The sequence below is a fragment of the Penicillium expansum genome, assembly GCF_000769745.1.
Source record: "Penicillium expansum strain MD-8 chromosome Unknown contig40, whole genome shotgun sequence".
In the NCBI taxonomy this organism is placed as follows: Eukaryota; Fungi; Ascomycota; class Eurotiomycetes; order Eurotiales; family Aspergillaceae; genus Penicillium; species Penicillium expansum.
In genome coordinates this window covers 49284-72230 of record NW_015971177.1, presented here as the reverse complement: position 1 = coordinate 72230, position 22947 = coordinate 49284, and the positions used below count along the sequence as shown (strand labels likewise).

Here is a 22947-nt window from a genome sequence, read left to right as displayed (position 1 = left end):
TCTGGGGTCACCCGGTAGATCAAGGTTGGTCTGTGATCCTGCGCTCTCATTGGTGGACGCGATCCCTAGCGCGTGATTTCCCAGGCCTCGCTCATTCCCGTATCATACAAATATCCTCTGTCCACTTCCGTTTCCTTTCCCTCTTTTTCCATCAATTCCATCGACAACTACTCAACTACCAACTCCTCTTCAACCCACTTCTACAACCCCCTTTTTTTCTAATCCATATTCAATATGTCTGGCCGTAAGTTATTACCCCACACTTCTATTTCTTCATCAAGAAACGCGTTCTAACGCGTCTCATTTCAGGCGGCAAGGGTGGAAAGGGTCTCGGCAAAGGTGGTGCCAAGCGTCACCGCAAGATTTTGCGTGACAACATTCAGGGAATTACCAAGCCCGCTATCCGTCGTCTCGCACGCCGTGGTGGTGTCAAGCGTATCTCCGCTATGATCTACGAGGAGACCCGTGGTGTCCTCAAGACCTTCCTCGAGGGTGTCATCCGTGACGCTGTCACCTACACTGAGCACGCCAAGCGCAAGACTGTCACTTCTCTTGACGTTGTCTACGCTCTCAAGCGCCAGGGCCGTAAGTTTCCACGTGTCTTTCCATCACACAACTCGTCTCTAACCTTCCTATTCAGGTACCCTCTACGGTTTCGGTGGCTAAATCATTTGTTCTTTTCTTTTCCGGGCTGGTTCACGGTACGACGGGACGTTGGGGTGTTCTCTGATTTATTTTACTACAACTGTCATGGGTCTCTGGGTTTGCTTTTCATAACACTCGATTACCACTATTGCGCGTCCATAGTGTGCGCTTCTGAGCTTTTCTGTATCATAGCGGCCTCCACATTACGGCTGGCACCATGGACATGGTGGGATCAAGCACTTAAGTGCGATCCGATACGAATACAATCAAAACTTGAAATAATTTTTGACTTCTATGGGTCTTGCGAGTCGTATGCCTCGTGAAATAGATGCCTTGTGTCTTTACGTGTTTGTTCCTTTGGGTTATGCCGTAGTATTTGGCACTCTATTATTCCCGGTGGTTGGATATTTGTTGTTTTGCCGTTCGTAATTCAAGTCTTAGCGCTTTATGGTTGCTTGACGCGTTATTTTGACTGCCTGAGGCCTCCTTTCGGATGCTCATCATTGACTCATCATTGATTTTGTATGGGGTTTGATAAAGCTCTATGCCACTGACCCGTAATGTCTATTCCTTCAAATGTCCATATATGGCTACTCTACATATGCCACACTATTGTTGGTTTTCTATCATGATGTGCATAAAATACATATCATACAACTAACTATACGTGTCTGTGCAAACTTCATCTTCAATTTTCTGTAGCTTGTGTTTAATTTGTGTTCTTTGGTGTCATTGGTGTTTACTTGTGCAATATATTAACTCGATGTGATTTGGAGGTGGAGATTGTGTGATGTTTACATAGTTGTAGTATTTCATATATATATATCAGTGCCAACGTTAGATTAGACTCATAATTACCACATAAAACAGCGCAAACCCCACACGACCTATACCAAATGAGTATACAGGTACCTAAAATTGTCCAACTGCCCGCATTAAAAATATGAGGCCACCATGATGGCGTGGCAAGGAAAACAATACAAGTTGAAGTTGAACGCCCTAAAACAGTAGTTCAACTTTTCTTGGCGCTATGAATCATGTATGATAAATCCCGACCTGTCCAGAACCAAGCTGCAAATAAACTCGTTTAAACAGAAATAAGCCAGATTGATACCGAAAATTCAAGCCCAAAACTCAATCATAATTGTTTCCCTTCGAAATCTGGTGGAAGTCCATTTGTTATATGACCGAGTTGAACCTCGAAAAAGTGGGGTCCAACATTCCTTGGCACTACGACCGAGGGCGCCTCCACAGACACAGCAGACATGGTCTGAAGCGCTATTTCAGGATTTTCTCCCAAAAGACAAATGTCAAAACAAATCGAGATATAGTCCACCAGACAATCAAAAACCACAGCGGCAAGCGGGGAGGTACAGCGGCAATCTCTCATGGGATGTCGGGACAGGTCAAAGGGCATCCACAAACAAACAGCATCTGCAGGCAGCAAGCATCAACATCCTCGACGCCAGCTACATGCGAGAGTACCCAACCCCCAATGTGATGTCAAGTTCTCAAGAGCATATGCACACGTCTACATGTGCCTAACATAGCCCCCAAAATTGGTCAACATACGACTACTGGGTAGTAATTGATGGGCCGCCCTTGCCCAGAAATCGGAAACTGGATGAGTTGAACTTGCCAGCCACATCACCAAAAGACCAACAGGAACACACAGAGAAAAGAAAAAGAGCGACTGAAGCCGCTGAAATGAAGGCCTAAGGCTGAAATGCAGGCAAATATCCTAACCCTGTATGATCATGTAACATGTAAGTCACCTATGGAACCAGACAGTCAGAGGTACATATAAACCTACCCTCCCCCATTTTGTCCCCATTATCACTATCCTCACCACCCAAGCCCACAAACCAAAAAAGAGCCAAGTATCAATACTACCAAGATTTGCCATAATCCTGTCACGATGGGGAAAAAGACATTATCGAAAAGTGCACAGATGTTGAGAAATACCCAGCTCAAAGAACTTCTCCACGGGCTAGCAAGGTGCTGGACTAATACATGAAGAATGGAAAAAACCACTAACAATACTGCAGCATACGCTTTGACTCCAAATATAGCGACCTTACCATTGTGTGTGGCGACGAAGAACACGCTGTGCACAAATGCATAGTTTGCCCAAGGTCGGGCTTCTTTGCCGAAGCTTGCGATGGTGGATTCGAGGTGAGAAGCATGATTGAGATGACGGGAATAAGACCCAGGAGGGTTCCAGTGGCTAACTAAACACAGGGATTGACCATAAATCGGGTTGTATTAGACGATGAGCCGACTCTAGTCAAGCAAATGGTCGAGTATCTTTATACTCTGGACTACCACGTGGAGGTTCTTTCCCAACAAACGGATCCTTCTCCACAATCAAACGGAGAAGCGGGCGAGGATAACCCGGAACAGCTCGATGGCATAGACGAAGAAGCAGCGACCGCATGCAATACCTTGTCGGTTCACATATCGATGTACTCACTTGCAGACCGAATGTGCATCCATGGGCTCAAGGCTCTCTCAAAGGAAAAGCTTGAAAAGGAGCTGACTCGGCGGCAGCTGGACTCGAGCACGTTCCCGCATGCCACCCATGAGATATACAAATCAACAACTGCAAGCGACCAAGGTTTACGGGACCTGATAGTGAAAATTACCATGGACAACCTTGTATGCTTGAGAACTGGATCGAAAACCACTGATCCCACAGAGGCGGAAACCGGGGTGGAATCAGGACCTGTGGCTTTTACCGACTCCCTGGTGAAATCCGTCCCACAGTTTTCGTCTGATTTGGCTGTGGCAATGATGGACAGGACGGTTGCCGACTGGAATCGCCATGGGATGTGTAAGCCGAACTGGGTTCGGCAGGATAACTAATAGGGCACCAACTCTAAGGTTAGCCCGGAAGAAAAAGTAGGAAGGCTGAGGTGAGATCTGCAAGCAATAAGACAAGAGTGTTGAGAAAATTCGTGATTCATTGCAAGAAAATTGTAATTGTAGCTAAGCTGCCCTCGGGCATTATGTCGGTTATCGGGCTTGATTAAAGCGCACAAACAACCATCTCAATCAGCTATTGTACGCACCAGAAGGAGAATAGAAAACGTCAAAATAAGACCGAGAAGCAAATATCAGACTACATAATAGAGCGAGCACCTATGTGTAAAACCAAAGAAACCACCAGGTCGATACCCCAGGCTGACTTGACCCGCAACAACCACGCACCAGCATGGCCACCATCCTACACGATTACACAGACCGAAGAAACCAAGCAAATCAGAGGGCAGAGAAGGATGGCACAGACAGGGGTAAGTAAGACTGAGACAGGATACCAGAGGTGTTGCTCTGACCATAGCAATACGAGTGATGGGACATTTGAAGATCAACATGAATGCCTTGATCACAACGTAGCGCAAAGAAAGACAGAACTAAATCCTGGCAGACTCCGTGCTGACTGTCAAACTGATAGGAAGTCACTGACCTCCGAATCGCCTACCCAGTGAAGCCGATAAGACTTAGTCCTCTCATGTCGTCAACCCAACCCGACAAGACATCCATCAGTCTACCCGGCCATCTATGGTAGAGTCCACTCTACATACAGTCCCCGATGCCCCCTCAAAACGAGTCCTGATCGTTGCGAACCAGAAGACAAGACAAACTACGTCGTATAGCGAGAAACCCGGCCAAAAGCAACACCGTGAACAGTCGATGAACAGTGGATCAACGTGCTGAAGTCTTGTTCGGGAACACATCCACGGATATCGTCTTCTATGTTCAACAGGGCAAGTGACTAGTCAATAACCTGAATGGGGCAATGGGAATACCGAAAGTGACCACTACAGAATCAGATCTGCTCTCAAGTGTGCAGAACCAGAATATGCTGCAACGTTTATGACTCATTCGACATAATGCCACTGGACCCCAGCCTGTATGTTGACTCTGACTCGTCTGGTCCTGGTCTAGCTAACAAATCGCAAACTGATGGAACATGGTACACGAAACAGAAACAGATAATGACAGCCACATATTCTATTTATACGGCAGCAGAAATGCGAACGATCCCTATGCCACATCTCTGTGCCACTGCAATTCTTCCACCCCACCAAGGAATAAGACCAAGCACCCGATATCGCTAAAAATTCTCCAAACGGAAAGTCCACCAAATGCTGAGGGGGAATTACTGCAACGGCGGGCCAGCTGTAGGATTACCAACTTCCCGATTTGTCCAAGGCATGCAGGGAAAAAATATAAATAANAGATGAGAAGAATACGTAAAGCAAAAAAAAAAGACACAGAAAAAAAAAGATAGACATAGCATGTCCTGGTTTCGATCCAGGGTCCTGTTGTGATTGTTAGTTTGATGTTTGTGGGTGAAATTGTTTGCGGTGAAACGTACCTCCGGGTTATGAGCCCGGCGCTCTTCCCCTGAGCTAACATGCTGGGATGTTGAAATTTGGACCTTTCTTTGCCTACATCAAGAAAGATTGCTCCGAGGAAAAATAACAAGCAGCAACTTACTTCATTGTGCATCAAAGTTACGCATCATAATAGCTCTAACTCACGAGACCTCTCTCCTGGCCAGGTCAAGCCCGGAATTAAAAGGTTGGTTAAACATTGACGCAAAATGGATTTGTTTGCGAGGGTTTATTTATAGAGAAATCTGATGCCCTGGATGTAAGTTCTATTTGAAGGGCTATATCATCACTGTCAGATGATAAGGCAGTTTGTGGTCATCTCGAAGGCTGCTTCTGTTGTAAGCCGATATGATAGCCTCGGAAATTCATCTATACGAACTCTGTACTCCGTACATTAAACCATGGCCTCTTCCTAAGTAGGGATTAACCTTGTTTGCGACTGGACGCCACAATGCTAGTATTTACTTTCTCTTTCCTGTTCAGGAAATACCGATGTCTTGCAGCTTGCCGTCTCATTTTCAAGACGGCATCCTACAGCCCCAGCCTATAGGCTCATTGCTATCCGTGGAGTCAAGCTTAACATTGTTGCATAACTTTTATTCGTTGGAGCTCTGAGACTTTCAATGTAACCGCATATCCTTGTGTCACAAACAAGCATGGTACAGAAACGACTCTATATCTACCTATAAATACCAGCCTCGTGCTCTCTATAGCCAAATTCTAGGAGTTGAACTTCTATCCACCCCAAGGGCCAATCCGCTAGGATTTTCCAAGGGTCTGTCAAAATTACTGTCACAAGCAATGAACCTGGAGGCTGGCTCATGGAGTGCCTGGTCATCAATGGGCCCCTGTTTCTAACTCTATACGGTGTAGGTATCAGATATGAACAAAACATAATTACTGTGTATTATTATACCATCAATACCATCAGAGACATGTGGCATTCCGGAATGCAGAGATAGATCGTGGCTAGCATCTAAAATCCTGGAAAACACGTGTACATAGGCAACCAAGTAAGGAGTTTGCCATCCCTTGCTGTCATAAGTTGCATAGCCACAACTATTTCCCCAACAAAGCTCCTTGGAGCCTCCTTTCTGAATATTCCTGACTCAAGATGACGAAGCATATAGTATGTGCATACGCGGCTAGCCTTGAGGATCTAAACAGACACGTGATAGCCCTTCGAAATTGCCAAGGTGTGAGTCAGAACAACCAGTCAGTGTTGGTAATCCCGGATGACGAACACCGGGATAATCAATAATCAGAATCAGCCACAACAAGATGCGCAAAGCCAGAAAAAAAACTATGCGAATACGAATCTGAAAACAGGAGCATCCTCCGACGACGTCGGCGATGCCCGGAGGCCGACATTCCGGAACGAAAATAGAAAGCTTCCAGAAGAATGAAAACACCAACGCTTTACTAAATGCAGCACTAGTGGCATGCATAAGCCACGGAAATTCCTTCTGGAACATACCAGAAATACCGAATACGATTACATGCAGATCGTGGCTACCCCAAGTGCCGTATTGTAACAGGTTAAACCGGCAACATGAGCGGCGTAACGGCTGTACCGAAGAAGTGGCTGTGCAGCCTTAGCGTCATGGCCAATCAATTACATTGAAAATTTTCACTGTGCATTAGACTGTTACTAAATATGATTCCTGCATGAGCATCGCCGAGAAACCCGGATTTAAAGTGCTGACATAGGGTTTGATTTTTGCTTTTGGTCGGAATTAGATGCCGGTGAAAAATTTTTCTCCGTGTTTTTCTAAATCCTTATGCAGGGGCCCTCTATTGGGAACAAGTAACAGGATTGATGCTTGCTCAATCGAGAAGGAGGTTATGCACATTGTAAACAAGGGTACCTTCGGTACGGAGTAGGCAAATCCGCCCTCAGATCTACATAGTATTCCACTCTATCTGAGTGGGCCATTGAATCTGGATACTTGGATCAGCTGAGGCTGGTTTGCCACTTCCCCGGACTCTGCAGGCCACGTTTTGGTGTATGCTTGAGGAATTTGCCAAGATTTTCCTCGATCTGTCCACGGAAAAAGGGAGATCAGTTGGATTTGGGCCAGACTGGTCGGTAAGCACGGCAGACCCCGGACCCGGGTTCGCGTGTCCAGACCGAGAAAATCATCTAGCCCCGAAAACATGCCGGTCGGATGTATGTTGCGCTAGTGGATTTCAAATGGATTTCAAACGGAGATCCTTGGAGGTCACATGGCACCTGGTAGACTATTGTTGCTGCCTTCTGTTTTTGTGCATAAACGAAATCTACAATGTAAGCTGGACAAGTCGGGGTTTGCCGATACTGCTCGGTTCGGAGGCCCTTGATCTGCAATCTGATACCCTGGCATTTAGCGTCCAAGCCATATGGATGCATATGCACGGTTGAAGGGTGACAGCGCTAAAACAGAAAATTTCAAATGTAACCCGTAGTACTCCGTACATGGCATTCTTACCACGCTACTCAAGGTGTTCCGCGTGCCACAAAGGCCGCGCTAACAATGTATCTAATCGAGAGAGGTCCGAGCACTATGAAAAAATTAAGAAAATACCAAAATCAACATCAATATTTCAATTTAATACTCCAATCAAATTCTCAACACTTTCTGAGTCAAAGGGGAAAACATATGATTCACATGTGATCGAGTCATTGAATCATCGAACAATGCAGACCAGAAAATTAAGGCAATCAGCCCACAGTAAAGAGACCATGTGACCATGATCTTAGAACCTTGCGCATAAGATTCTTGTGTAGCATAGCAATAATAAACCCAAATTGGGCATTTCTCGCCGAGCCTATGCCAGAGCTAAGTCCTGTAAAGACAAGTGCTTACTTACATCTGGGAACAAGTGTAAGACATGGGAAGTATACACGACAGCCCTTCGCTTAAGACCAAAAAATAAAAATAAAATAAAATAAAATAAAAGACCTATGGTGACTCAAGATCTGGGGTCAGCTGGTCATCAAGTTCCTATATACAAACAAGATCCATGGACCCGTGTCCAACTTCAGCTTATCATGCCATTACCTAGGTAGACCTCGGGATGCATGGTCAGCTGACTATCGCGTCTGTCGAACTACGGCCGAGCGGAACCCACCGATTGGCGCGGAGTGGGGAGACATCGCAAGACAATCCCAAGACAATCCCAAGACAACAGGAAGACAGTTGAGAGACAATTACTTCACAGCCACAATCTTGAGTATTCGAGTCTTGGAATAATTGGGTCCGAGGATGAAGAAACAAGAAGAATGTGCTCTGTAGGTTTTCCCCCATGTTGTGCAGGAATGAACGTTGGGACGGCCGTCCCGAACCATTGGGCACCAGCCACATGGCTCACTCTCGATGTGGCTAGTGTCCATACAGAAAGTAATATGGACAAATAATATTATTCCTCGGCTGAACAACTCTCCGGGTTTCAATTTCACATCTTTGGGTACTCTACGGAGTACGGAGTAATGGATTCTGACTCACCGGAGATAGTAGATCAGGCCGAATTACCAATTCCCAACGGACCAAAATTTAGTATGCCAAATGGGCACAAAAACAAACTAAGGTGTGGCTCAGCCCTACAAAATAGGGATTTCTCCTCGGCATCTCCACCCCCATTTTCCTAATCCTAATTTTGGCCCTGGTCACCCGAGTGCAAATCGGAGCTAGTTCTAAACTATGCGAGAGGATTTTTTCCCCCTCCCTTTCTTCTCTAAGCGATGTACTGTAAACCTTGGCTGAATCTTTTGCCCGGAACATTTCTTAAAGAAATAAATAAATAAAAATATTTATTATGTAGATCCTAAACAATTACTATTGACACCTAGAAAAGCCCAATCACATAGAATATAGGTGTGGTGGATCCTTGTGGCTTTTGTATATCCTGTAAGCCACAACTTCACCAGGGAAAAGAGCGAGTGAAAGAGATCCCCCAGATCAGATCAGTGGGACTGGGTTAAAAAAAAAAAAAAAAGGTGTATGTGGTGATACGAGTTCAATCCCGATCTGGACTAGCTTAGGAATTAGGTAGAATTAAAAAATTAATAATTACCGAAAAAACACTAAAAAAACACCAAATACACCAAATACACCCAATACACCCAAATGAGTCAATACGGTAAATTCTTGTTCGGAGACACCGAGCTAGTGTGTGAGGTCATCTAAGTACAGGACTCGGGGAGCGCTCTTTATTAACTCAAGTCCTCCCGACCTCTTTCAACTTCATTACTCATACCCTAAACACTCTGACTCTTGAGATCATCATATCAAGTAAGATTTGCTTTTCCTCCGGTCGAGTCATTCTCCAGAACCAAACTCACACCAACCACAGTCAACTCCATTAAAGTTCCAGCCCTCTTATAATTCCATTCGATCAGCCTCCCGACGTTTCCAGACTCTTCGCTACCTGAAGCTTTGAACCAAAGTCTTCAATCCAGACTTCCCCAAAAGCACGGCCACAATTGATCAGGAAATCTTAATCGGATTTTGTGCCGTCGGGTTCTATAAAAGCTCGCCTTTCCCCGGTGGCGAACACTATCCACTTTCTCTGACGTCCCCCAACAACGTGATAACATAATGCTTATGTACCCACGTAAGGGTCTCATCACCGATCCATACAACTCTGAGGGTATCATCATACAAGACGACCAGTACCCACCTGATTTCTATTCCGAGAACGCCTTGCACTACGATCAATCTCGTTTGCAATCACCGTTCCAGTGCCACCCCAGTGTACAGCTCTCCCCGCCATCTTCCGCACCTTCCTCGCCTACTTTCTCCTCTCCGACCTTCTCGACTTCTTATCCGCAGACGTCTGACTGTCAGTCTTTTGGGGCTCCTTCGATGACCCCAGCGCCTTCGTATAACCCGTCGTACGACATCCAGGGTTCCAACTCACCTTCGCACTACTTGCCTCAATATCCTCAGCAATATTATACGCCGATGCTAGTACAACAGCCTCTCGCCGGTAACCAGGGTTGGGACAGCAACCTGCAGTTGTTGACCCCTGCGCGCATCCCATACGCCGGTGTGCAAAAGCGATCTTCACCCTCGGCATCCTCGCGCTCAGTTCCCTCAGGGTTGGCAGCCAACAACTACCACCGCCGCTCCAACAGCGCGAACAAGCCGCTGCCCACCCCGGTTCAGACCCCTCTTCAGAACTCATTCCTTGCGACTCCCTTCCAAAGCTTCGATCCCTCCTCCCAAGATGGTCATAATGCTGAGGCCGAGTCTGCTATGAGAAAAGCGATCATGGACCAGCAGAAGCAGTCACCCCCGCAGCAAATGCAGAACGACTACTCACTAGCTCCATCGGTGTCATCAATGAGCCATAACTCGCCGGTGACTCCGCAGACAACACTCGACGAACTCGACGACGCATCCAAGTCAATGACCAATGGTGAGAATCGAATTCCTGATATTGATAGGTGGATGGACCAATACTTACGTCTCGACGCACCTCCAGAATACAACAACGCCAATGGTGCCATGTCAATTGGAGTTCCCAAACTGAACAGAACCATTTCCGATATATACCAAGACGAATTATATAACCCCGCCATCATGACAGCATCCCAGATGTCCAAGCCGATGGGACAAAACCACCTCAACCCGCGCAATTTTATCGCCGATCGCCTGCAAGCTGCCAACCAGGGACACTTGTCTGCTCGTTCACAATCGCCTGCCAACAGACGGGATCGCTCACCTTTCCGTACATCTTCCCCATTCGCCGGTGACATGGGTAACAATTCTCTTCAGCAGTCCCAGATGGCTACCAGCATCCCCATGGGACAGAACGCTATGCACGGAATGAACACTGGAGATATCAAGACTATGTCCCCCAAGGATGCAGTCTTGGATTTCCAAGACAACGATGATGCCATGCCTCCATTGTTTCCCCCTGGTCAGGCTGACTTCAACCTGGGTGATGCGCTTGGCTTGCGACACGATAATGGCCCAATGCGACCGATGGAAGCATTCCCTCAATACTCAGTACCCAGCATAGCCCAGCCACAATTCGCATTTTCCGAACCTCAGATGCATCGCCCTCAGAGTAACCTCTTGCAACAAAGTACCGAGTTCCCTTCGCTACCAGCAGTGGAATCTACCGAGAGCTCGCCTCCAAGCCAAATGAATATGCCAATTGCAGAGGGTATTCCCCGTCCTGCCAACACATCTTCGGATGCGGGCACCTACACTTGCACCTATCACAACTGCACCGACCGCTTCGACTCTCCCTCTAGACTCCAGCGACACAAGCGCGAGGCACACCGGCAAACAACACCGGGCGGCCACCTTGTCAGCCGCGACACCTCGCTCCGCAACTCCCAGGCTGGCCCACACAAGTGCGTACGCATCAACCCATCTACAGGCAAAGTATGCAATTCCATCTTCTCCCGGCCCTACGATCTTACACGGCACGAGCATACGATCCACACCGCTGGGAAGCAGAAGGTGCGCTGTCACATCTGTAACGAGGACAAAACCTTCAGCCGAAACGATGCTCTGACAAGACGTAAGTTTCCTTTTTTTTCCTTTTTACCCCTTAAGTTGATCATACGCTAATTACAATAATTACAGACATGCGAGTGGTTCACCCCGAAATTGACTGGCCAGGCAAGCAGCGCAGAAGGAGAGACTGAGAGCGCCTTCCACGTCATAGTCTACCGGATCGGCATGCCGAACGTCATAGGTGGACCCACTTTGGGTCCACCAAAAATCCGGGGCTTCGTCATCATGACGATTCAGCTCCCTAATTCCTCATGAACTCTCTGTATCACTATTCGGATTCCGATTTTTATTCATTATGTGTACGATTTTACGTTGATGATATGGTTTACATGCGAAAGCCCTTTTAGCATTGGTTGGTGTGTTTTTGTTTGTTTTTCCCACTCTATTTTCTGTCTATGCTCTTGGCTCTGGGAAAACAAACGGTTTTGGTGTTGTACATCTCTGTTGTACATGGTGTTGCTGCATTTTTGACCCCAGTACATTGTGTCCCTCTTGTACTATAGTACATGACTCCAAAAAAAAATGTATATTAGCTTTTGGACATGACATGAATTCATTTGGAAATGATCTATCACACTCCACAACTCCACACTACGCTCCACAATAACCCTAGAAGGAGTGAAACGCCCCTCTTGCTCTGAAACAATTGAGGTATAGACTCGAATCCCTCGCACCCACCTACATCACACCTGCAGGTTCATACCCACTTATGTCAGCCATCTTAACTGCTCGGCGCCGATCTCTGAAGTACTATGCACTATGTGTAACAAAATCATAGGTATTTTGTCTAGAATGTTCTTGCATATTGTAGACTGATTAAAGTTGAAAAAAATATACCTATGCACTATGGCCAAGATAATTGAATAATGTATAGTGTATATCGCATATTACAATAATTAATTAACATGTCCACGGATGAGCCCCGATTCGCGCTGATCGCACATTGTACCCCGTACTCTGTACTCCGCATTGCATCAACAATGCCAATTACCCAATAATATCTTGTATGTTGTACATTCAATGTTGCGATAAGCGAGGCATGTAAGTGGTCTATATGCCAAGAGTATGATCCCATGATTGCGTATGATGTAGGCCCATCCAAGAAAGCCTTGGAACAAACCCGATCTCATCCAAACTCTGGTCTGATAAGCAAGTTGGCTACCAGTATCCTGGTAGCCGGTACTGAGATTGTTTGGATAGGATTTGGTGAGAATTTGGTTTGGATTAGGAATTTCGACGTAATTGTACACAATGATAGCACAATTGCTGCCCCGATTTGTGATTTTGTCCTTGTCGATTTCCATGTAATGGAGTTGCTTATTAGTATATATGGTTTACATATGGAGGGTTAGTGCTCATGTGCCCCTAGTGTATCATCCCCCATCTCTTATCTTTGACCGGTACGAATGTCGCGGTCATTGTTTTGATTGTCAGCGTCATCAATAGCAATTAGCTTCTATTCAAGGTTGTGTATTTAAAACTATCATTGTCAACAACTTCGGATCGGTATTTATCCTAGCTTTTACCACATACCGTACCAAATAAGCCACAGTAAATGTGCATATTAACGTGTGCATATTTCCATTGTACACCGTTAAAAATGATAGACACTAAATGATAGACAGGGTGTACATCGGTGGGTCTGTGGCTTAATAGCTGTGGGTCTTAAATACGCCCGTTGTATTGGAGTGGGGGAAGTCGGAAGGCGGAGAGGTGGAGAGGTGGGACAATGGTGGATGTGTGGCTGGGGATGAACTTCTCATTTTTGAGTACGCCGTATGATGATCGCGGAGTTGCTGATTATTGTTTTCGTATATTGGTGGTGTGATTGATGATATTTTTAAGTGGCTTCTTTCAATTGGTGTATTCCGTTCGCTATTTCTGGTAGTTGGTGCTTTGCATGCAAAATACTCCGTCGGTGTACTATATCCCTTGCGTGGTCGCATCATTGAAGGAGTCATATGAGATGTAAAACGTGATGTGGTATCGTTACTCTATACTTCGTATAGCTTGGCAATGTTGAAGCAATCAATCAGAACAAACTGACAGCACAGAATACCCCTAATACCAAGGTATAATCTCTTCCCGAACTGCTAACTCTCCCTAAATAACCCCAAAGGAAACGCCCCGCACTCCGTCTCGTGCAAGTGCATACTCTATGCCTTGATACTCCGATCTGACGACGTAGGTGCCTATATGACTCTACACGTGAACGCGCTTGATCGGCTCTAAACATCTATGCAACCATGTTGTCTCAGACAGGGCCGATATGAAGAGAAAGATCATCGATATTCAGCTTCTTTTATGTAGAAGGAAAACAGGTACAACGTGGGCTGGGATGGCCAGGGATCTACTCTAGGGTAAGTGGTATCAAGACAGCCATTTGCGATAAATGTGGGTGTCAGAAATGAATCAGACTTCAAAAAACTATTGATCTAAGAGCGGTGCTCAAGAAGCAACCCCCCACCCCCCAGATTAATATCATCTTGTGTTGTAGCTTGCGTCTTATCATTATTTAAGTCACTGCGATATTTGCTATCCTGCAAAGTTCCCACCACAGGTGAGGGCCATTTTTCTCACTAGTACTAGATTCCATAGTCTCGCACAATCCTTCGCCGACCCCAGCATCACACAGTCCAGTGTGATCTTTGGTATCTTCCAACACCACCACAGCTCTGACTCTGTAATTCCTCGCTCGGATTTGGGACTTATCATCTACCTATCCAAACAACTAGTTTGATGACATCCCTGTTATCGCGTTTGTCATCGCGGTACCTGGTATTGACATCAGGCTACCTCAACTTCCTCGCTCTTCCCGGCGATTCAATCGACACTATCCTTGTCCCGCCTATCGAGCACGCGTTTCATCATTATTAAGTCGACGTCCTTGGGCCTCGTCGCTGCCTGATCACCTGCGAATATCTCAGAGCTCTTGCTGCTCTTTCAATCGATTCTCGACCCTGATGCGCCATTCGCAACATTGGGAAAATCCCTTTTTGACGTGCAGACCCCTCATATTCTCCATTTTTCCCTTTTCGAAGCATCAATTCTTTGCTCTACCTACTTTGACTTAAAATCACACAATCTCATTCTAGTGGCTTATCGTGTCTATTTCTCTGCGATCCTCGAGACCTTTAAATGTCTGCGGGACACAGAGCTTGCAGATGTCTAATGCAGGGATACGATCAATGTCTCTGCAAATTTTGTAACCGATGCGGGGATTTCGGTCATACGGCTCTTTACTGCAGAAGGAAACCTCATGGGGGACGAAGTGGAGAGTACCTCAGGTGTGCATACCCTATAGAGACGATGCCGACGAATGATCCTGATCGAATTGACGATTATCGCGAAGTGTGTGCCCTATTATTCTAACGCCTTTTTTATTCTTGTGCTGACTGAAGAGACCCTGTCTCAGGATTTACCCAAAGCGCCGATGGCCATGGCGCAAGTGTCAAATGCATCGAAAAATGACCGCTCGCCACAGAGACCGGCAAACGACGAAATTCCAACTGCCGAACGACAAAATTGGAGTGAGGTGGCCGGTAGTCAAATTGAGACACTGAATCTAGGACCTGTCGATCGGACCTCCATCCTAGAGCATTTGATTTCAAAAGTGCGCCTCGAAATGAGTGAAAGGTACTCTTCTTTGTTTGAGGAGTACGATATTGCCAGAATACTCGAAGACAGCTTGAGTCCAGCCGTGAAGGATATTTGTGAACAGGGCAAATTTGATCTGATCGGGCATGTTTAACCTTGATAATTTAGGAACAAGTTGCTAATAACCCTTTCTAGTCTCTTAGAAATTGGGCAGGACCCAGAAACGACAACAGAAGCTGGCGTCTATCTTCACATTCTATGGAGAGAGGATGACACAACAAGCCGGTTTTGGCTTTACGTCGGACAAGCATGTGTGCTGTGTCTGAGAATCCAGAAACACAAGGATCCTAAGCATCGTCGGAAGAATATGGGACTACACTATTCAGTTTGGGGCTCTGCCATGGATATGAAATCAGCCTTTGTCACTCTGGCTATCCTCGATGCCCCGTCTTCCACTCAGACGCAGCTAGTTTTCAACCTAGCAGAGATGTGGATGTGCCTAGTATTCCAAACATTGACTTCCCTTCATTTAGGCTCCTGGTTGCCGAAAGACACAAACGCCATGTGGTCAGGTAATCATCTCAATGTTGCATTGCCATTGTGGCAAGGATTCACAGATACCCAAGAGAACAAAGCCATCACTGACGCAATTGGCGGCAGATCAACCTTTCAGCAATACCTTAAATCCGAGGATTTGGTTATTCGGGCATGGGCCGAACAAACCAGGGATGCGTTCAACGACATTCGAAACTCACCTGACCCGGGGATCAGAAATTACAGGTGGGATCTTCACAAAGAGCGTATCCTTAAGGCACAGGACACATGGGGCAAAAAGAAAGCTAGCATGGCTAGGCAGTATCTCGAAGGGGCGAAAGCACTCGTTACATTGCATTCTGGAAATCATGGAAACCATCAAACTGAGGTCAGAGCTGGTAGTTTCAGGTTCACTGTTTCCCAAACGCTTGGACTTGATCTCCGTAACGGCGACGAAGTTATTCTCCAATATCATCTAACATCAACCCCACACCCACACGCTTATGCTCTTTCTGCTTTAAACACAGATCCTGCTAGCCGCTTGGGGGTATCTATCCGTGGTCAAGATAGCCACGGAGGTTTTTAATGCTGGCTAAAAGCGGACGGAGAGTGCAATTTACGAAAAATGAACACACTCGTGGACATCCTAGAAGGCTATTCTACCGAGGAAAGCAAGGGGTTCAAGAGACGTTGGTTTGTTACCAGGTCTTTGAATAGAACAAACAGTGATCCCGGGGGGAGAAATAGGTACACTTGATATTACAAAGCTAGAATTTTCAGAGTTCCAAATAGTTGTGCAAAATCTAACAATTCTTAATTGGATCCGATTTCAAAGTTTCTCGGTATAAAATTGGTGTAGTATTTGTTACGCTAAAATCCCATGAGGAGGGGGTTAAATGTCAGTCCAAATGACCTAATATACAATGACTCGAGGCGGGCCATTGTAATGATGAGTATGTTTGGATAAAGTTTTGGAGGCAGAAAGTCTCCTACAATCGAGTAGAATTCATTTGGGTCCAAAAAAATCCGGATTTGACGAAGGACTAATGAGAATTGAAGGGGGAAAAAACAAAAAAAAAAGATAGACATAGCATGTCCTGGTTTCGATCCAGGGTCCTGTTGTGATTGTTAGTTTAATGTTTGTGAGTGAAATTGTTTGCGGTGAAACGTACCTCCGGGTTATGAGCCCGGCGCTCTTCCCCTGAGCTAACATGCTGATTGGTTGGAAATTGTTTGCCTCTAGTAAATAATCACTTTGTCAAAAAGAATACATTTCAAGTATTATTATATATAGTAAATAATATGAGCCAGAAGATATAAAGTATGCTAAACTTACTCCGTACTAGTAAACATATTAGGAATATTCCTAACAATTTGAGTGCGCTAACTCCACTTTGAGAAATGGGTGACTAAAGATTTTCACCACTATACAAATAAATAGACAACATATCACATTTTACTATTTTAACTCCTTACCTCTAATTCCTAGTTAAAGATTCATTATATTATCTACCTGACCAACCACTCAAGATTTCAAAATTTCGGATTGTAGTTATAGATGTCAGAGTGGCCCAATATCACATCCCATCAGCATGTTAGCTCAGGGGAAGAGCGCCGGGCTCATAACCCGGAGGTACGTTTCACCGCAAACAATTTCACTCACAAACATTAAACTAACAATCACAACAGGACCCTGGATCGAAACCAGGACATGCTATGTCTATCTTTTTTTTTGTTTTTTGAAAATATAAGTCATCATGGTCAATATAATGCAGTACTGCTAAATTTGCGACATCGTATGGGATTCCATATTGTAGCTATCGCCTAAATGTACTTAGGTCGTTGGTTTTCTGGTTTACCCTCTCTTTTCCCATAGCTTTCCGTCTATGAGTCAAATGATTTGACGTTAACGAGGAGGATGTTCTGAATATATGTAAACTACCTATACTACTCTATATATATTAGCATTTGATCATGAAAGTATTAATACTCCAAATGTTCAGCTTCACACATAGAAAAAGACAATGATACCCCTTTGAATTACTAACATGAATAATTCTGATATTCCCTTGAGGTTGATAATAGCCCTACATATTTGATCTTAATGCCAACGTACTTTGATTCAATCGGGCACTCCCGCCTTGATTGATTACACACAGACTTTCCTAGATCCCAGCATTAACCCACGAGCTACTTGAATACAACTCAGCTCCCATGCTGTGGTGCAACTCCCTACTGCCTCAGGCCACCATCCATATAGCTCTACCAACAACACTTAGACACAGTGGAAGTACTTGATCTATGTGCCCTGTTACTATAAGCACATACAGTATTAGGCCTTGGACTTCGTACCCTTAAATTGATATCTCCAAACCCCCGACTGTGCAAATCAAAAACCTCCAACTCGTTGCTGATCATACTGGGGGAGGGGGGATCACCGGAGTGGGGGCGGAAATCTCCAAACAGCCGGAGTCCCCTATCTGGCGTTTATATCCATCAAAGAAACACAAAGCCGCTCAAATCTTGTTCATACCCCTAGTATAAATAAATACTCTGACCTCCAAGAGCCCGAATATTTTCAAACAAGCAAAATAGCCAGGGCCTGTGAAAAAAGGAAAGAAGGAAAAAAAAAGAGGGTCATTCGGCCAACCTGAAACCAACCTCCAACCAACGCCACCTCATCCCAACAAACCACCCTATACAGACAAAATGGGCCAAAAAGCCTCTGTCCCACAGCCCGGTACACAAATACAAGTCATCGGCGCCGGGCTACCACGCACAGGGACCTCATCATTCAGCCAAGCGCTAGAAATCCTCCTGAACGGACCGGTGTACCACTGTGGCACGCAAATATCGAGAGGCCCACCCACGGAGATAAAAAGCTGGATGCCAATTTTGCAAAACTGGCTCAAAAAGGACGACGACACAAGCCGAGCAAAGATGCTCACTCTCCTGCGCCGCCGATTGGCCGGCTACGTCGCCATCACCGACTCCCCAGGCTCCGAACTCATCCCCGAACTCATGGAGCTGTACCCGGACGCCAAGGTTGTCTGCACCATACGTGACCCCGTATCATGGGAGAAGAGTATGCTCTACGTGCAGAGTCTGACGGGCGTTTGGTTTGCGCGTGCTGTCTTGCTCCCGCTGGACGGGTTGAGACATTTTATCCCGTATGGATATTTGCTAGCGGCTCTCTGGGAGAAGCTGTATGGTGGTGTTGCGGGTCAGCATGGGAGGGAGACTTATGCGAGGCATATTGCTTGGTTGAAGGAGGTTGTGCCTGAGGATAGGTTGGTTCTCTTTGATGTTAAGGATGGGTGGGGGCCGCTGTGCGAGGCTCTGGGTGTCGAGGCCCCGGTTGATGTGCCGTTTCCCCGTATCAATGATTCTGAGGCTATCGAAAGGTCTGTTAATTATCATCTGCGGAGGGGCCTTACGCGCTGGGCTTGCATCTTTGGCGTGTTTGGTGTTGGGGTGGCGGCTTTTCGCATGTGGAAGTGAGATGGGGGTCGAGAGGATTGCATAGTGTGACTGAAGGATGAGAGGTAATCATGTGGCTGGTTCCTTTTTTTTTCGGTCGCGGAGAGGTATTGTGAATTTGTGGGGGGTTTGGAAACTTTTTGGTATCGCAGACTTCAACACTTCAGTGACTTGCATGGTTTGGATGATATACGTTTATTTCAGGGGGAGGCGGAGCATTAGTCAAAGACTCGTCACGAACAAAATCAGATAGATCGATCTATACAGTCATTTAAATAGCCATGTACACACAAGATTTATGATATTTACGTTCTTTGGAATATGTTATAGAAGATATGAAACCGAAATTCATTGCCCAAATATTAGACATAAATGTAAGATTCTGAACAATCACCAACCTTGGAGAACTCATAAGCGTAAACCCGATATCATCGACGATCCCGCTCGAGCGATGGTGAGCTCTCACTTCCACAATCATTTCTTTCGAAGGTAGTTTCGATTTCCGTGTGAGCCCAGATCTTGCCTTGGGGGATAATGCGCTCCTCGCTGGAGTTGCTAGCCGCGCCAATATCGGTACCTAAAGGAATATCCTCCTTGCCGTTGACTGTGATCATAGTGATGCTGTTTGGATCCTTGACCTTGCCGAATCCAGATGGATACCGGGGGGAAGTGGTGTGGCTTGACCAGGGGCCATATTTCTTCCCACTGCTGTATTCGCCAATGAAGCGGGGCAGGAAGCGGGAGGCAATCGCCTTGAATGACGGGATTGAGGCAGCAAAGATGCCGATGTTGGTTTCGATGACTGACCAGTACATGGCACCGCTGATGGCATACGTGGAGTCCTTCGAGCTCAGCATGGTAGGGATGTAGGTGATTCGGATGATCGAGGAAATGCAAGCGCTGTACGGGGTAATCCGTTAGAAAGCGCCCAGACGGAAGTACTGGGGCAACTTACAAAAGACCAAGACAGAGGATAAAGGCCAGAACAAGTTTTTGTTTCTGAGGCATCTGGAGATGGAAGATAACCTTAATGGGCAAGGTATAGGTTAAGAGATCGGTGACAATGTTCAGAGCGGCGTTGCACAGGTAGAAAAGGTTGATATTGACGCATTTGCCGGGTCCGGTGCCAGTCCAGGCCATGCTAATGGGTCGACATTGGAATGCAGCCACGAGAACGAATGAGGTGGCTTGTGCCATAATAACTCCCATCATAACCCAGGATAGGCGAGTGAGATAGCGATCTCCAAGGCGAGTATAGAACCACAAGACGGAGGTTTTGACGAACCCAAGTGTTGCAAGATAGAACATAGAGCTCAGCCAGACGGCCTGGGGATATTAGAAATGTAATGCTATACAAGGTCGGACCCGTATTCTTACAAAAGCATAGTTGATCATCCCGGTCTGGTCGACATCCTGAATGTGCTTTCCAAGTCCATGTTTGACCGCTAAATAAGATTAGCTTTTGAAGATAGTTGTAAGAAGCGAAACCAGAACATACCGACAAGTGTGACAGCAATAAATGACCATGACAGTGTCTATGTCCATTAGAAATAAGTATTTTTTGATGATAGAGTCGGGTTTTCCCTACACAAGCACCAACAATGAGGTCTGGGGGATATTAGTATAGTATGGGTAAAATAGATCAAGCATAATCCACTCACAGTCGTCAATACCCATTTGACCTAAGACATAAATGCGCGCAAAGAGACGAAGAGTTAAAACAATGAAGGTCAAGACGGCAAATGCCACACAGATACCCATGACCATAGGGCCTTGAGAACCATCGGAACCAGCCATGATAAGAAATATGGAGGGATCAAATAGAAACAAAAAAATGGAGAGAAAAGACCGTAAACTGACGCGAAGGAAGGAATAAGTTTAAATGAATGGCATAGATAGTCGTTTCACATTTCCATCTCACGGGGAACCGATGATAAAAGGCTCACTTAAGTACGATCGAAAATAATTAGGAAGAATAGCTTTGGCACCCCGGTCTATAATTTATAAGGATATTTATCTCTAATGCCCCTGGAATTAGTTTGAATAAAATGACTGCGCACACCAGATATGCGCATCGTGCATGGATCTAGTAGTCACCGAGATCCACTGTATACCATCAATAAGGCCGTTGACAAAAAAAAAAGAAAACATGGTAGGGATTAGCACGGCCTTTTCTTCCTAGAGCAACACGAGACAAACCAGACTGTTGTAACCGAGCATCTCCACCACTCGAGACCTTTGGTGATCTATGCGTGCTAAAATACGCCTGCCGTTTATGTGGAGAGACTCCGGTTTCACCTTATTTAGAGAAAATCAGGATAAGCTCTAGGACGGGCTTTCCAGAGTTATGATTTGCTACTCAGGTGCAACTGTTGGATATGTCATTCCTTGAAAAACCAGCTCTGAATCCCTGTCCATAGGGAGCCTTGTTCCGGGGACAAGAAGGCATTTTGTTTTAGCACTAAAGATATCCACCTGAAGGCCGGAATGAGATTGGCTCAATAGGGGGTCAGTCGTGGGTCGACACTTTCGACGTCTCGAAGATGATCATTATGAATTCCTGACCATTGGAAAGTACATTGCCAAGTTATACTATTACTCATAACCAACAAGAAACTAGGAAAAACAAGAAAGATGATTTGATGAACGAAAGCGAAAAAAGTGTCCGTGGGTCTCGGAAGATTCCCGGGGAGGTGGAGAGATCTGATTTATTTTTACTTTAATGCTCGTTGAGCTGCCCGATGGTGATCCTAATATCTTAATATGATCTAGGTTGGATACGTTATATGTTGTAGTTAAATGTTGTACGGAGTGAATCAATAACCCTAAATCCAACGGAAGATTTCTTGGGAAATTTATGGCAAAGCCTGCCAAATGTTAGGTCATAATCTTGAGAAAGGAGCTGAACGATCTGCACGTTTCAAACCAGAGCTTTTGTCAATGCGCTCATCCACAGAGTATATATGGAGCAATGGACAATGCCTTGCCCGTAACGCATCGACTTGAAGTCATTCACTATGCAGCTCAACTCCGATCTGCGCGACTCCATTTGCCTTCTGAGCCGTCCTGGAGAGTGGGCCGTCCATTGTGACGCCTTATAAGCGAGATTGCCTAGACTGAAAATTATTTGGAAGTCTGTGCATTTCATATGTGATATGAGTGGTAGTGAAAATCTGCAATGCATATTCTCAAGAACTCACAAAGTACGAGGAGATGGAACTTTTATACTCCGTACTCCGTAGAAATATTACTTGTCACGCCCCTTTCCGAAAGATTCTTAGAGATCGGCGCCTATCAATTTCAATTTATCATTCCCCGGACTACGAAGTAGAAGTATAATATTGCTTCCAAACTATAGTAATGGGGATTGAAAGGTACGGAGTAGACGTTGGATTTAGTAATAGCTGATCCCTAGGGCTTGATCCATCTCAAATAGTTGACCTGTTTTGCTCTTTCTCTCTCAATTTTTTTGGTATCTAATACTAACTGTGCGAAACATACGGAGTAGTGTTGATGCGCCCGAGTCATAATTCCCTCTGTTCCCTGGCAGTGAATTTCGAATCCATGTACCTTTTTCATGGGCGCACTATACAAAAGGTACCAGTGATACAAACACCTTAACATCCATTTTTTCAACCTTCTACATAGTTAGGGAAATTATACTCCGTTGGTCTATACACGTTAAATTAATGCCGAAAAAAAACATCAAGTTGACTCAACGTAATAAAACATTCAAGTTCTACTACAAACTATCTTTGTGTATAGAATTTTTCAATGTG

General features: G+C 45.5%; 6 protein-coding genes across 6 annotated transcripts; 5 read left to right on the top strand and 1 right to left on the bottom strand.

Annotated features, from left to right (window-relative positions):
• Positions 1-234: 234 nt before the first annotated feature.
• Positions 235-666, top strand: PEX2_012120 (histone H4; the record flags this gene model as incomplete). Its single annotated transcript, XM_016738489.1, has 3 exons — positions 235-244; positions 310-585; positions 641-666. The coding sequence occupies 3 exons, from the start codon at positions 235-237 to the stop codon at positions 664-666; spliced, it is 312 nt and encodes a 103-aa protein (XP_016602795.1).
• A 1930-nt stretch (positions 667-2596) lies between these two features.
• Positions 2597-3510, top strand: PEX2_012110 (uncharacterized protein; the record flags this gene model as incomplete). The annotated part of the gene is made up of 3 exons (XM_016738488.1): positions 2597-2643; positions 2694-2820; positions 2887-3510. 3 exons carry the CDS (start codon positions 2597-2599, stop codon positions 3508-3510), a joined length of 798 nt encoding a protein of 265 aa, XP_016602794.1.
• Positions 3511-9622: 6112 nt separating this feature from the next.
• Positions 9623-11688, top strand: PEX2_012100 (stress-regulated transcription factor RPN4; the record flags this gene model as incomplete). The annotated part of the gene is made up of 2 exons (XM_016738487.1): positions 9623-11561; positions 11627-11688. 2 exons carry the CDS (start codon positions 9623-9625, stop codon positions 11686-11688), a joined length of 2001 nt encoding a protein of 666 aa, XP_016602793.1.
• A 3188-nt stretch (positions 11689-14876) lies between these two features.
• Positions 14877-16274, top strand: PEX2_012090 (uncharacterized protein; the record flags this gene model as incomplete). The annotated part of the gene is made up of 2 exons (XM_016738486.1): positions 14877-15193; positions 15350-16274. The coding sequence occupies 2 exons, from the start codon at positions 14877-14879 to the stop codon at positions 16272-16274; spliced, it is 1242 nt and encodes a 413-aa protein (XP_016602792.1).
• A 2123-nt stretch (positions 16275-18397) lies between these two features.
• Positions 18398-19189, top strand: PEX2_012080 (sulfotransferase family protein; the record flags this gene model as incomplete). The annotated part of the gene is made up of 1 exon (XM_016738485.1): positions 18398-19189. One exon carries the CDS (start codon positions 18398-18400, stop codon positions 19187-19189), a length of 792 nt encoding a protein of 263 aa, XP_016602791.1.
• Positions 19190-19596: 407 nt separating this feature from the next.
• PEX2_012070 (putative integral membrane protein Pth11-like) lies at positions 19597-20965 on the bottom strand (the record flags this gene model as incomplete). The annotated part of the gene is made up of 6 exons (XM_016738484.1): positions 19597-20068; positions 20124-20494; positions 20546-20613; positions 20667-20703; positions 20757-20776; positions 20830-20965. 6 exons carry the CDS (start codon positions 20963-20965, stop codon positions 19597-19599), a joined length of 1104 nt encoding a protein of 367 aa, XP_016602790.1.
• Positions 20966-22947: the final 1982 nt, after the last annotated feature.